Source organism: Branchiostoma lanceolatum, chromosome 3, assembly GCF_035083965.1.
Source record: "Branchiostoma lanceolatum isolate klBraLanc5 chromosome 3, klBraLanc5.hap2, whole genome shotgun sequence".
Taxonomy (NCBI): Eukaryota; Metazoa; Chordata; class Leptocardii; order Amphioxiformes; family Branchiostomatidae; genus Branchiostoma; species Branchiostoma lanceolatum.
Genome location: NC_089724.1, coordinates 33,535,031 through 33,549,992, shown reverse-complemented (window position 1 = coordinate 33,549,992; position 14,962 = coordinate 33,535,031). Strand labels below are relative to the sequence as shown.

At 38.4% G+C, this 14,962-nt stretch overlaps 1 protein-coding gene across 1 annotated transcript; it reads left to right on the top strand.

The window, feature by feature from the left end:
• The first annotated feature begins 1,421 nt into the window (after positions 1–1,421).
• LOC136429368 (uncharacterized) lies at positions 1,422–14,060 on the top strand. The gene is made up of 3 exons (XM_066419210.1): positions 1,422–1,730; positions 10,803–10,919; positions 12,863–14,060. The coding sequence occupies exons 1-3, from the start codon at positions 1,505–1,507 to the stop codon at positions 13,084–13,086; spliced, it is 567 nt and encodes a 188-aa protein (XP_066275307.1). The 5' UTR covers positions 1,422–1,504; the 3' UTR covers positions 13,087–14,060.
• The last annotated feature ends 902 nt before the right edge of the window (positions 14,061–14,962 follow it).

The window sequence follows — 14,962 nt, the reverse complement described above, 5'->3', positions numbered from 1 at the left end:
TACTGCAGTAGTATTGTACATGCATAATTGATACTGCCGTATTATACATTATTGATACGCAGTATCATTGTACAAATTGATATTGCCGTAGTACTGTACATAGTTGATACTGCCGTAGTATTGTTCATAATTGACACTGCCGTAGTATTAATCGTAATTGATATTGCGGTAGTGCTGTACATATGATACTGCTGTATTACTGTACATAATTGATGCTACCGTTGTTTTGTTGTAACACTTCTTAGCCATAGCGTGAATGATTCTTACCACCAATACAGGTGTATGAGTATATATGAATATGATGTTTGTTATCTTATATTGAAAATCAAAAATGAATTCACCACTTTGCCTTTGAGGAAAAGAAAAGGCCTTAGACAAAAAGACCAACAGGTCAACAACTGACCGTGTGGGCTACAGCAAGAGTAATTTCTGCACCAAAGAAAACATAAACCCTCCATACAGTTCTATCATTGTGAATACAGAATACTACACATTTAAGGGGCAATGTTTGTTATGACACTGCACAAAATTCGATCTTTAAGCATACCTTATAGCTTAAAGCATGCGTAAATGTCAATTTTTTTGTTTCTAATCGAATGAAGAAACGAAACATTTACACGTAATTCAAGATGTGCTTAAAGAACTAATTTTAAGCCTTGTGAAAAGCAAAGATTCAGAAAAAAGGGTAACGACAGCAGAGCAACATGTTTTACTTAAGCAGTGCTAAAATAGCTACGTACACGTAGCCGTTACAATTCAAATTATATGCATCACTGTCACCGTGTAGGAGTTTGGTTAACCGACATTTAGTTCCAAAACATGACCGGACCGGTGGACTACGTTTTGTATTCAGTGTGGGTGATTCAAGGCGTTATACAACAAGTGTGCACCAGAAATAGAAACAAGGCGTCTGGCAGGAAGAACCCAAGATAGATTGAAAGTAAAATCATCAACGCCCCCACCCCCTTTGGAGTCTTATGATGAAATGTCCCTAATGTAAACAACCCGAGCGTAAGTTCCACGTCATCGTGACGTCAGAGGGACCGCGCGGCGGACGACCATCAATTACCAGCATTTAACCGCCACGATTACCCGACCATGGGTCGGAATACGGCGCCTCACCGCACTGAAGAAATCAATACTCTTTAACATGCTTGAGTAACCCACTGATGCATAAGGACTCTCGGCTTCCATAAAATACGCAGAAGGCGCTGTTTAGACGTTAACGGCAATTGGAAGAGGACTCAAAATCTGCCAGCATGCTTGAAAACGAAGCTTCGAGAGGCATTGGATACGTGTACGGAAATGCTTCGGCGTAACACCACTTCCAAACAGCACAGCTTGAGAAGCTTGTGATATGAACGGCTTACCGACCAGGATTGGGCTTGATCTAGACGATCAAACATTGGCACGGACATGTACAGCTCGTTTCTGTACTTTAATTTGCCTGTGATGTATATATCTACATAAACTGCGGTGGTCAATCTAGCGGACACTAAAGAGCATGTCAATGCAATATTCCACCTTGCGGTTCGTTGCCGTTTGTGTTATCGTCTTATTGACGGACGTTGTGGGAGAAGCAAACGGTGGTCGAATCCCAAAAAGGACTGCGAGCATCGATAGCCTTCTACAATCCCTGGATAACAAACAAGTGCAGTTTGAAGGACTGATGGACCGATTAGAAGAGCAGCTAAACATCGGTATCAACAGAACAGATGACAACAGTCCAGGTAGGTTTATTCTCTTACATTTTATTTAGGACCGTATGTCTAAACTATTCCTGAATTAGATTATTTAAAACCTCCACAAAAGAATTGAATTGAGATCTAAAACTAATTCGATATACAGTATGGTAATACATCTGTTTGGTGATTTTTTTTTGTCATCGTACGATGAGGATTAGACTGTAAACAGTGTGGATTATCAAAATCCATAGATTATAAGACTACGTTGTCGTTTATAATGAGATATCCAAATTACATTCTAAAGAGATTTGTTGTGTAATAGTGTTACATGGTAGAGAAAAAATCTTTTTAGATCGAAATGAATGAATACTAAAAAATTAATATTCACAAATTCCGGTAAGTCCGTCTGATATCCTAAGACCGCCACGTGAAGATAGAAAAATAGTGTTATTGCAATGAGGCAAAAATACAGTGTTATCGAGACAAAAAAGGTGTTATTGAGGACTTTTCAAGACTGTTTTGAACTCCTGGATAATTGAAGTATGCATACCTCGTGGTTCTTTGATGCTGCATTTAAAGACCTCTAAGTTTAACCGTTGTTGCTCTCATGTTTTATGTAACGGTCTTTTGATTGGGAAGCCAGAGGAATTACTAGCCTTAACGTTACAAACTAGAGCATAGAATTTTATACCTCAAACACGGTAGAAGATATTAAGCTAACTTCATTGTAGATTGTATTTTAATTGTAGAAATGTCCTATTAATTCGTTTATATTCTCTCAGTTTGGACATAAGTAGCACTGAAAAATTGGTATTCCTCATGCTTTATTACAAAATGACTATCACTGAACCCATACAATCCTACAATCCTATTTTTACCGTTAAGCTAGGAGAAGCCGATTTTATATGCTAGACTACGTTACGTTTACCAACACGCGTATGTATGTTTTGTTTTTGTTATGACCTGTACTTAGCTGGGCAAGGATTTGCAATAGATAACTTCATTCATTCCTAACGTGTGTTGCATCTTGAAATATTAAAAAAGAGACATTTAACGACATCTATCGGGCTATGGTGTATCAAACGATGCAATCGCTTCCAAAGGGCTTATGTGGAAAGATCCTTCGATTTTAGCACATCAAACGGGGCTGTGTGTACGTCAATTGATTCGCTTGGGCTTACCAAACAAATCTCATAGGCTCAAGTGAATGATCTGCAATTTCAACACATGAAACAGTGTCATGTCTACGTCTTAATCCTTTTGAACTTAGGCCTAGGGAAATTACTTTTGTGTCTCCGATAACGGCCCTGAAAGAGTGTGCTGTGTGGTGTTGGTTGGAATTCTCTTGCTGTTGTTACTGTTCTTTTCGTTTTTTATTTATTTTCTATTTGGCTGATCCAAGTGATCCTGTAAGCGCTGTACATGTTTAAGCAATGTTAAACTGTCAGGCATCAAGGCACTGGCATTTTCAAACATCATATTTTAATTATACAAATATACAATGTGAAAGCACAACTTTGCAAGAAACAAAAATAGGGAAAACATGTTGGAAACGATTTTACAACGTTTTCATCACTCATTATCAGCGTTCGATGCCACCAAAAAGGCTATGGTCGGCAGGTTTTAAAAAAGGGTCTATCGGTCGGGTAACCGGAAACACAACATTTTTCCTAGTCCTTACCAAAATAAGCAAGTTAACTTTTGACTTGATTTATTTCAAAGCCCTGCACTATTTCCTTTGTAGATCGTATCTTGGGCTAACCATTAACCTGTTTTACGCCATTGCGCACTAGAACGTAAACCTGTCTCATATATTCGATTCTCTTGTGCAATGTTTGTCTGAATCTGTATCGGTATAGTCGGTATAACTTCCCTTAGCCATTCAGCGTAATAACATATCAGCTTCGCCGGCACGCTCCGCGATAGTAGCGGGTTAATATATTGCACTAAACGACCATTACACTGAACGAGTCTGATGGCTTTTATCTCATTGCCTCTCTTAAGAGTTCACTCAATCCACATTAAAGAGGTTTTCTATTTCAAGTGAATTGTTAATGCTTGCGATGAACACAGCACTTTCGCTAAAAGGTTGAACGATTGGAGATGGCTAAGATATATGAGCAACAGATTTTGCTTTAGATCATATCTTAAGATATTGCATTTTAATGAAATTATTGTTGCAACTGACCGATTTTCTTTTATATGGACCAGTCAAAGGCATTAGATGTTTAATGTGTGTGTGTACTAGAATTCTAAGTTGCAAAACGTACGTTTCATTTTCCCTTGCTAATGATTTGGGGGATATCATTAGCTAGATGTTAAAATCCCAGGAACAATTTGAAAATGAAATATTGAGTCAGAATTTTACCACGACAAATTTAAGATTTTTGCGAGACTAAGGGTCAGGTTTTATTTGTTGGATGATCTCCATACGATCGAAACTTCTTGTGGCATTCCTGCATGTCATCTGCCATACAAAACTCGGCAGTCTTGTTACAGAAAAGGCTGTCTTAGTTCCTTGTCGGCTGTTGGTTCTGCTACAGCCTGCTTGAAAATTATACATCGAACGGCGGCTTACGACGAGTATGACCGCGACATAAATCGTATGAAAAATGGAGCAAAAAAAAAAACAATCTTCGAAACAAATTCAAAGATCATATCAAGTTGCTTGAGTTACTGTTATTTGGCAAATATTCTAATCCTTCGCTCAGCAAGATTGCCCAGGTGGATCCAACAGTGAGCTAGTAATATAACACATCTTGTTATAAATTTTTGTCTCCTTCAGGGCACCTTCTAGATCTGTTAGCTTGTTGAATCATCTTGGGACGTCGGAGCAAATCAAATGAAGCGCGCCCTCGTTGCCATCTAAATTCAGCCGTATGAATCCTACAGAGTCCATGATAGCTTGTAACAAGCCATCTAATTTGTCCCCTTGATGGAATGGATTGTATCAAGCTATGTAATTGGTTCCCTTCCTGGAATAAGTTATGACAAGTCATCTAGTTATTTATCTTGATGGAATAAGTTGTAACAAGCCATCTATTTTGTCCCCTGGTTGACTACGTCATGCTTCTAAGGGTTTGAGTGGATTTCTGTCTTCGCTGGTGCCCGAAGGATTGCTTGTTTTCTACGTATACGTAACGTCATTTGATCTCTAGCTTCTTGGAAGCATCTACATGACAGGCACGATTGGATAACAATTTATCAGTTTTTGACAATACCTTGTGCTAACAATAGCTCCCATACTTTCTACGGGAACCCTACGACCATTATGTATTTTTAACAAAGAGAGGAGACGATGAAATCTTTTTTGTAATTTTCATTTTCAAGCAATGATATGTGCTCACGTCAACTTAGTTCCGACGGTTACCCTAAGACCACCATTTTTTTTTTAATTGTGAATTTCACAAGATCTTATCTGATGAAGCATCAGTGATCCCCAACGTCTACACATTTCAGATATCGAGGTGTTTGGAATATTATCAAGAAGGCCTTTTTTTTTTCCCTTTTAATGTTATATAATAATATACATTGTATTCATGAAATTACACGATTTTAAGTGAATTTGTGTGGTAGTCTAAAAGGCACGTGCTTTGAAGCTGTGCTAAACAAGTGATGTATTGTGTGTATATAGGAGTCCAAAAGCTCATTCATGCAGGTCAATATATTCTAACACATCAAGGGAAAAGGCGCCAAAAATCTATTACTTATTAACCTCCTACTTTAATTAATTCGGCTCCCGGCTGAGCTGAGTGAAAGTCAGCCCATCCAAATCCGAGCGCCAAATGCATTCTGTCGCGACTGAAAGAGAACAAGGTGTAATTTTTGTCGTATGCAGTGTTTTCATTGACTGTCCTTATATCAATGAAGCAGGCAGGTTCTGGCAGCCTTGTTGGTGTCCTTGCTTTACATTTCAATGGACTGTGGCTCAAGCTTACACGGCATTCTTTTAATTATCTTCGCCGAGTACTTGTACTCGGAGAAGATTATGTTTTCGGTTGAAAAATCTGTTGGGTGGGTCTGAATGTATGTCAGGAGCATAACTCAAGAAAGCTTCAATGAATCTTTATGATTTTTGGTAGGTGTGTAGTGGTTGTGCAAAGGAAACTTAAGTTCGAAAATGGTTCACCTTGCGTTTTTCAACAGTACTGCAGCAGACTTTACATTTTTTTGTGTTTGTATGTAGGCAAAAAAAGTGACGGAAACGTTGATGGATCTTCATGATTTTTTGCAGGTGTGAAGATGTTGTGAAAACGGGGGTCAAGTTCAAAAATGGTTCCCCTGGTATTTTCCGTTGGTACTGCAGCGGGCTTTGTGTGGATGTGTATTTGTATGTCGCCAGCATAACTCGAGAACCTGTTGATGGATCCGTATGATATTTAGTGGATGGGTAGGGTTTACAGAAAGGAAGGTCAAGTTCGATAATGGGCCTTCTAGCGGGTACCTAAGGTACTGCAGCGGAGCTTCAAAACTTAGGGGCATATTTTCTGAAAGTGCTATGGTCATGATTTTTGCGTGGTAGATAGTTCATGCCACAGAAAGAAAGTTCTGTAAATTTTGGCTCCCTAGCGGCTTGTTTAGAACTGCAGTGGGTGTTTTTGTTTTGACATTCGGACATGAATAACTTGAGAAGGGGTCGACAGATTGTCGTCATGTTTGGTATGTAAAGAGCTCAGATGGTGATTTACATTATCAATGACTAATTATGCAAATCAGGAGCTAATTTGCATAATTAGTAAGGAAAGTTTGTTAACCTACTGCATTTCAATGGGACAGTGTCAGGTCATGTAAACAGATGGCCTTGCATAAACGTACATGTAGGTCAAATAAATAACAATTCTCCAAGCAGAGGTGTGGGTCCTGTTGGTTTAACGCGTTCAGTTTAGGCATTTTTGTTCAACACGGTTGGCGACATAACGAAATTGGGACAAAATAGAAAGCCCAGCAGGACAAAAACACCTAAAAACACGTCAACCACCAGCCAGATTTATTCTATTCATATATATTGACTGTACTATTTCATCACCACTTTCAACTTACAACACTGCAATATCGAACCTTTGTGGCCCATATAATATCAACATACTCATATTTTTTCATTACCAGTTATAACATATATCAGTACACTCTACACATATACTAGTCCTGTACCACCAAATGATTTTTAACCATATCTAGACTGGACTCATTCGCCCCATCATAACTTCCAAATGGTATGGTGCATGATCAAATTTGCAGGGGGTGATAAGCACGTAAATATTAATCACTCTCCATGATAAGCCTTGATTATTTGGCGAAGATAATGTGTTCGTGGAACTCTAGTTTTATATAGTTTCTTCTAGGAGCTAAGCCCACTTTAACAAAGGCTTTAATTTCTAGATAGTCGAAATATTTCTTGATGTCGGTTATAACCTTATCTTATTCTATAAGCCTGTTAAAAATTTCGCAAAGCCATGGATGTCTTTGGGGAAGCGAATGTTTTTTTTGCGGTGATATATTAGGATGGAAGTTGCAGTCACCATTAATGGAATGCCCTTCAGGTATGGTCGCCACATGAGTTTATGATAATAGATTTAACGGTCTGACCTTTACAACCTGCCTAGCTAACAGCTTAAAATTAATGGTCAACGATTTAAATCTGCATTTGTATCTAGTATATAGCCGGTATAACCGCCCTTTTGGCGTAACACACCAGCTTCTTAGGCACGCGGTGCGGTAGTAGTTGGTTGTATTACACTGAATAACATATCATAACTAAGCTTTGCACATCTTGCTGTACGCGTTGTTTAAAGCTGCAAGATAGGAATTTTCCAACATACATAGATATGAATATATATATATATTGTGTAGAAAAATCCCCATCATACAGCTTTGAACAACGCTATCTATATATTTATATTTCAATATGTATGTATAATTTTTATATAGATATAGATATATACTTAGCTGCGACGAGTTCCACTTTACAATAGATTTAAAGCCGGAGAAACGATCTTTTTTTTTCTTTTCTAGCATAACTCTGGTACAAATGTACGACTGAATGCAATATTTTCAGCAGGCTTACATTTCCCAAGCATGGGAACGTAAAGATATCATTCATACCCTTTATACCTGGCGCCACTGATCTTGTTTTATAGCATTCCCACTAATGCAGTGAGTTTTACTTGACGAATCGATGCTTAACGTGCTTCTAAAGACGTCGTCTTATTATCACATCATTTCTGCAAGAAGCTGCGAGGGCAGAGCGACCAGACATTTGACGGATCACTCAATGGAGGCCCGAATCAACTAGACGGCAATCATGCTACAATCTCGCAGCGACCTAACTTTGATTTGTGCATTTTACTTCGAATTCGTGATTAGAATATCAGGGAAAAGATGAATTATTACTGAAAAAAAGAACATAAAGCGTCGAAAGGGTCGTTGTTAGCTTTAGAATTGATTTAGCTCCAAATAAAATTTCAGGTTGCAGCGAAGAGGCCACCGCTGGAATGGAATGAGAAACAAAATCTTTCTAACGTTTTAAAGGATTTTGTCGTCTTTTAAATCATACGTTTACACCGTGCATCATATTCTAACTATAAAATCAAGGGACACAAATCTAATTTCGGTCACCCAGCGGTCGCTCAGCACATCATCATGGTAGGCTGCATTTGATCGCTGCGTTTTTTCGCCTGTATTACTCTCACACGCAGACATTAAGGTACTCACAATGATGCAACCCGACGGAAATCCACGCATGCGAGGGACTGATAAAGCCAAGGTTAAGCTACAACATCAGTCTTACGAATACCCAGTGAATATGTCTTCTTCTTGATGTAGTAACGTGCTTGATGTCTTGATGTTGTGTTGATCGATGATCTCATTTTTAAAAAAATGCGTAAATGAAAGTTTTTATCCTGAAAATGTTAATGTAGGGTAGGGACGTGTCTTGACGTTGGGTCTATCGGTGATCCCATACGAAAGAATAAAAGGCGCAAATGAATATGTTGTCCTGAATATGTAAATGTCTATGGTGTTTCATCGTGTCATGAAATCTTTGTGGTGCTTTTAAGGAATTTGAATGTGGGGAATGTTACTAACAAAAGAAGATCATTGTTGTTTTGATGTATAATGGCTTTTCTATATTATTGTATATACATGAGAATGTCATGATCAGCTCTAATAATTCAGTCGCAGTTTCCCTATATATAAGATTGTCACATTAATAAATGTGTTGCAGAGGCCTGGATACATCCATATATATCCACGTCAAAAAGACGCTCTATACATATCATAATTAGATTTTAACAACGTTTACAGCTAGATATGCAAAGGATATAGGTTCGGCAGGTAGTTCAGTGTAATAAAACCATCTGCTGTCGCGCCGCGTGTCTGCAAATTTAAAGCTGGTGTATTGGGCCGAAGGGTGGTTAACCGACTAACGTTGTACGTACTGATATAGATACAGCTACAGTAGAGATGTCTTTCGCTTCCAAAATTCTCTATCTATTTTCTTTATTCTTCCAATTTTCTTTTTGTGGAAGTCGTATGGCACCCGCGGATATATAATAGCTGCCGTTGCATATGTAAGAGTGTGTGCTTACGCTATGTATAGATATAGATGACGCAATTGGCGCTCAAACATGCATGTAGTATAATTGATGGTGAGGATCACAGCAAACACGTAGACGGCAGAATTACTTTTCCCTAATGTACCATAATTGATGACTAAGATTATAACGGATTAAAAAGCAAAGCTTATGTCATCGCCTGCAGATGTAATTATCTCGTATTGATTTTTTGTAAAGATATTCTCCCATAGTAAAACTTAGTGCTGCGATGGAATTATCAAAAAGGATGACATTTTACAATCAATCACCAGCACAAATAAACCTTATCTATGAAACTGGAGACAGACATGGCTTAAGCGTCTTATAGGATTAGATGTAGGATACAACAGATAAAAACAAAAAGCTTTTTGATCTATTATCGCCTGAGCCTTAAAAAATTCTACATATTGCTTTTAAAGGCCCCCACATTATAGCGAATTATCAGAGAGACCAAAATTATACAATCTATCACCAACACGAAAGCACCTTATCTCTAAAAAAAATTGTAACTGGAGATGGATTTGGTTTAAGCCGCTTTGAACCCCGCTTATGTAGACTTTGTCGTAGGATTAGGATACAATGCTATCTATAAAATGCATTCATGTTATCTTGTAACTAAAGATGAGTCTGAAATATTACTATTTCAATCGTCTAAGCATCATATATGAGACTCACCATGAGATCATATATTGTGTAATTTTGTTTAACAGCTAACGTTGTTTATGCCATTTCTAACCCTACAGCTATGGCTATAGTCTAATGGGGGTAGCAAGCCTTGCTATTGCTGGCAGAACAATGTATATATGTAACTCAGCATGTAAACAAACAGTATCATTACCAGACATTTAAATCTGTTATGGGTTTTGCTCAGCACTGTAGGCTATTTTTGCAAAGATATATGATTACCATAAACTCGAATGGGGAATTCCACAGAGAGACAGTTTAACTTTCAAAAACCTCTCAACGTTCAGTCAGTGATGACCTCAAGACGATCTCGGTTTTACTTTTCTAACAATTTCTGAATGATTTTTCTATGTTACCAATAACCTTTCATTGACTTCCAACGTCTTCAAATGATCTCTAAATTGTGTTTTAATAGTTTAATATTCGATGTCTTAAACAGTATTTCTTTAAAACTATTCTCACAGTCCTTCCAATGGTGTCTTGATATACGGTTTTTCAATAAACAATGATATTTGATTTGATCCGACGTATTCGGCTGTATAGAAAACAAAATACAGCCAGAACTACCTAACTAACTTAAGGCTATCAGAAATGGCTATCCCTGGCAACCGTACTGGACAATATACAATGAAAAGGATTACAATCCACATTCAAATGCGTTAACAGAGATAGCGTTTGTGTATATTATACAGTGATCTCTATGATAAGCGTTGGCTCATCGATGGCCCTATGGCTTTCGCCCTATGGAAATGATTCCAAACACTCCACCCCAATAGCTGCCATGTTATACCCACGAATGGCTTACTTTTGTTTCGTCTTATTTTTTCCTCACTCGCTGCAGAAGACCACGCTATGCGGCCCCGTTCTTCCAGGCACGACATCCGGGACCTCCTGAACAGCCTGGCGGAGAAGCAGAACCAGTTCGAAGATCTTCTGTGGAGACTTGAGCTCCTACTAGGTAAGTTATATGCTCTTTTTTAGAAAGGTCATTTCACTTGACTAAAGCCCCCCTTTCACTGGACCCGCGGCACGCTGGCGGCGCCGCTGTGGCCTAAACTGGATCTGTGTTACCCTTGACTTTATAATGGGAATATCATTTAAAAGGTATGACCAAAAAGACAACAAAACACACAAAGCTTGAGAACATTCTTTTTTTTGTCGATGAAATTCGTTGAGTGCTTTGTCCAGTCGATCGGCCGCAGCGACGTCGCCAACGTGCTGCGGGTCCAGTGAGAGGGGGGAGGGGGCTTAAGAAACGGTGTCTGCGTTCTGCAATCATACCCCAGTCGTATATCTATGAAGGCAAATTGTAATATACAACTCTATCCAAAAACGATACGATGCTAGCTATACATCAATGACGCAGCATACTGTTCTCAGCATACTGTTCTAGTATGCATAGTTAGCCTTTATTGTTCTTCGTAAAGTAGATTAGTTCTTTTAAACGGTTAAATACTAGCAATAGTTAATTGTCACGTATGTACAAGTTGCCATACATTATAAATGTTACCATTTTCGCGTAATAAAGTTATCTATCTATGACGTATACTCTCACAATTCAAAAAGACTAGTATACAATAACACCACTGCATCAAGAAAGCGGTGTCTTCTCAAAAATTTCTTAACTTTCCTTGAGACTTTCTTTGATACTTTCTAGTGTGGTAAGCTTAGGGTATTCGGTGAGAGTTGGAGCTATCTAGTTGTTTAAATTATATATCAAGCTTAAGTACCAACCATGGCAGGTGTATCTTAACATGGTAAATAATTCAGCTTTTCAATTACTGCGCAAGATTTGATGAATCGGTATTGGAATGAAAATTGTGTATATACGCGTTAAAAGTATGGGATACTTGCAAGCATTAACACGATATTTCTTAGAGATTCCAACGATTGTCATGAATCTTTGATTTTAGTTACAAGCAATCTGGTACGAGCTGATAGCATGGCAAGTACTTCGAAAATGACCAAAACCATAAACAAAGTCATTGATTATAAAGCCCATGATACGCGTTACAGGCACATAGCTAGCGCACGCAAATTTTGCCAAAAAGCACAACTGAACATTGGACAATGTAACATGCAGGGACTTTGTACAGCACTGAACAAAACACAACTGTGCACTGTAAATTGTAATCGTAAGTCAAAATCAAATCTAAAGCATTCCATAAAGCTCTAAGTGCTTCTCATTGTCCTGCAAATGTACCTCCTGCTACGTTCGACCGTAAGACCGTATAAATGGATTCTAGGGAAGGGTATCAAAGCTGACCTGTCTTCTTTAGCAGCAGGGTATGTTCATCCAGAGCTAAACGGATTAAAGTTACTTTGAATTATACCGTTAAGGATGTAAGCTACCGTGGGATCTGATTGGGAAACGCTGCGAGATGTAGCAGTGCTGCTCATTGTGTACGGGGTTCCTTATCTTATGAGGAAGTACCGTGTCCCATAAGTATAAAGTTCTATTTTACCTTCCACATAATTCTACTCCCTGTGCATTTGTGGCAGATGAAATAGGGCCACTGAGGTATAGTGTCCTGTTCGTGTCGGCTACGGTAGAAGTAGAAGACGCCGACACTGGGTCTGATGGATCTTCCAATGCGTACCTTACATACTAATCTTATGTCTAAGCTGATCTTATTGTGGAATATTTAAACAGAGGTAGAAAAAGTTTTGTGCTAGAAACAAGTTCAGCTGCACAATGCAGAAGAAGTAAAACTTTTCGTTTTTCATGGTCGCCAGTATGGAAGTTAAAATAAATGTGTACAGATATATTATCTGAAAGCTTAATTTTACATACAATACTGAATAAGGATGTGCATCTTTAAGCCTCAAAGTCTTTTAAAGACAGAACCACAATGACTGTATTTCTAGATATTCATGAATTAATTTTTATTCGAATTACAGATTCTGACGAGATTCAAGACATGTCTCAAAATATGACGTCATCATATCTGAACGGCACTTCTGGTCTCATGCCTGCGAATTTAACGGAAGCGGAAGTGAGGTCAACCGGAGAGCACGACCCCGTGACAAAGACAATGGTTACCATGGTGATCTTCATCAGTCTAATCGTGTACGCTATGGTTATCAAAGGTATCCTATTCTGTAAAGAACTACAGAAACATTAATGAAAGAAGTATTGTGTTCGTGTTCGGCTTTTTAAAAAAGTAACGGTTTTCTTGGGAGCTGGAGGGGCATCTCGACCTTTTCACGGATCCCATTGCATGATGGGAGACTCGGGGCAGTATGGGTACCGCATTTGGCAAACAACATAGTTACCATGGCAACACAGACCGGACCGCACACAGTGCGCATGTACGGCATACGCATAGTCATGGCAACGATGTTGTTGCAGTGCATGTTGCGCTACCCATAGTGCCTTGCGTTTCCCTGCATGCAATGAAATCCGTGGAAAGATCTATGACTGAAGCTAATAGACCGGTCATTTGTACATCCAAGAATGATATTAGGCGCCTTAAAGTGGTATCGGTTGTATCTATTCCTGCCTTAATGTACATGTAAGATAAGACGTTTCTTTGTTGTTGTTGACTATAGTGAAGACTCATGCGGAACTATTATTCAGTAATAAGACATGTAAAATCTCTCAACCTGTTATGTCAGGCAGTGGTTTGCAAAATAAACTTACTTGTACAGTTTTCACGACATTCAGTGAAGTGATGATCTGTTGCATAGCTAATGTTGATTGTTATTTTTACAAAGAACTTTTTCTCCATCGTAATCGTATTGTAACTACATATCTGATCTGAATATCTGCCATTGAGATGGACGTACAATATGTAATTGGTCGTAATTTTTTTCTTTAAGGTAAATATCTATGTAACATTCTCAACTGATCAAGCAAGCAACAGATTGTGGAAATGAATGTTGTCAGTCAAATTTGTAATACGGTATTTTGAAATGACGGTTACAATTAAAATTGTGTCGCTTTGAAAGGATTGCACTATATAACATTCCACCCCTTGTTATCCATCGTGCAAACAGCAGATTGTACAAATGAATGTTGTCAGTCAATTTATAATGCGGTGTTTTTAAAATGACAAATACATTTTTCTAATAAAATGATATAATGGCTTCAAATCGATTGCAATATAGTTATGCTGTATAATACGATTATGATCCTGATAGTTTTTGTTAAATTTTAAACAGAGGGCAAGAAGATTAGCGGTTTTTAAACGCTCTATACTCAATGGGATTATGTATCGACGAAGCTAGCCCTAGCTAGCTAAATGCTCTTAATATTTCAGACGAAACATTTTAACAAATCATTCAGACAGCTTTTAGAAAGTTGTAAAGCACAGTTGACAGCAAAACATCTTTTAGTCATCGTCACAGCAGACGACAATCAAAAGTCGTATTGGTTATAAGACCAGTGTCTAAAGATTTTCCATAATCTTAAAAGTGCACAGGGGACATCTATTTCTTGGTCATGTTGGTGGTACGCAATGTATAGCCATTCCGATCCCCAATGTGCATTTAATTTTAGCACACACTTGCAGGAGGCTTCATGGAGACAATTTGTAGGCTCAAAGGAGCTGACATGCTGCGGTGGTAATTTGTTTTAACGGGCATATATATGATTCTTTTGGTATTTGGCATACCAAGAAAAATCATCCGCATATTTTGGCCAAAGACTCTTTCAATTAAGGAATTGCACAATTTGTTAACAAGAGTGTATGAATACCATCATCCTCGTGGTAGGTGGAAATGGATATGGCACGTGCTGAGGAAAGACCCAAATGACAGAACAAAAACAGCACACTACACCAGACACCAGAAGGTATGCGGAAAACAATGCCGGCCGAAGAATACACAGCGACGAACTGTGACGAAAGAACTGGGGTGATTTAACCATAATTGGAATACTATCCAGAGGGTTGCCAAAGGGAGCTGGCGATCTTCTGTTGCTGCCCTACAAGCCAGAAAGCATAAAAGGCAGCAAAATGTATGAAGGCGACTTTATTTCTGCCAAATTTTTATTTCCCA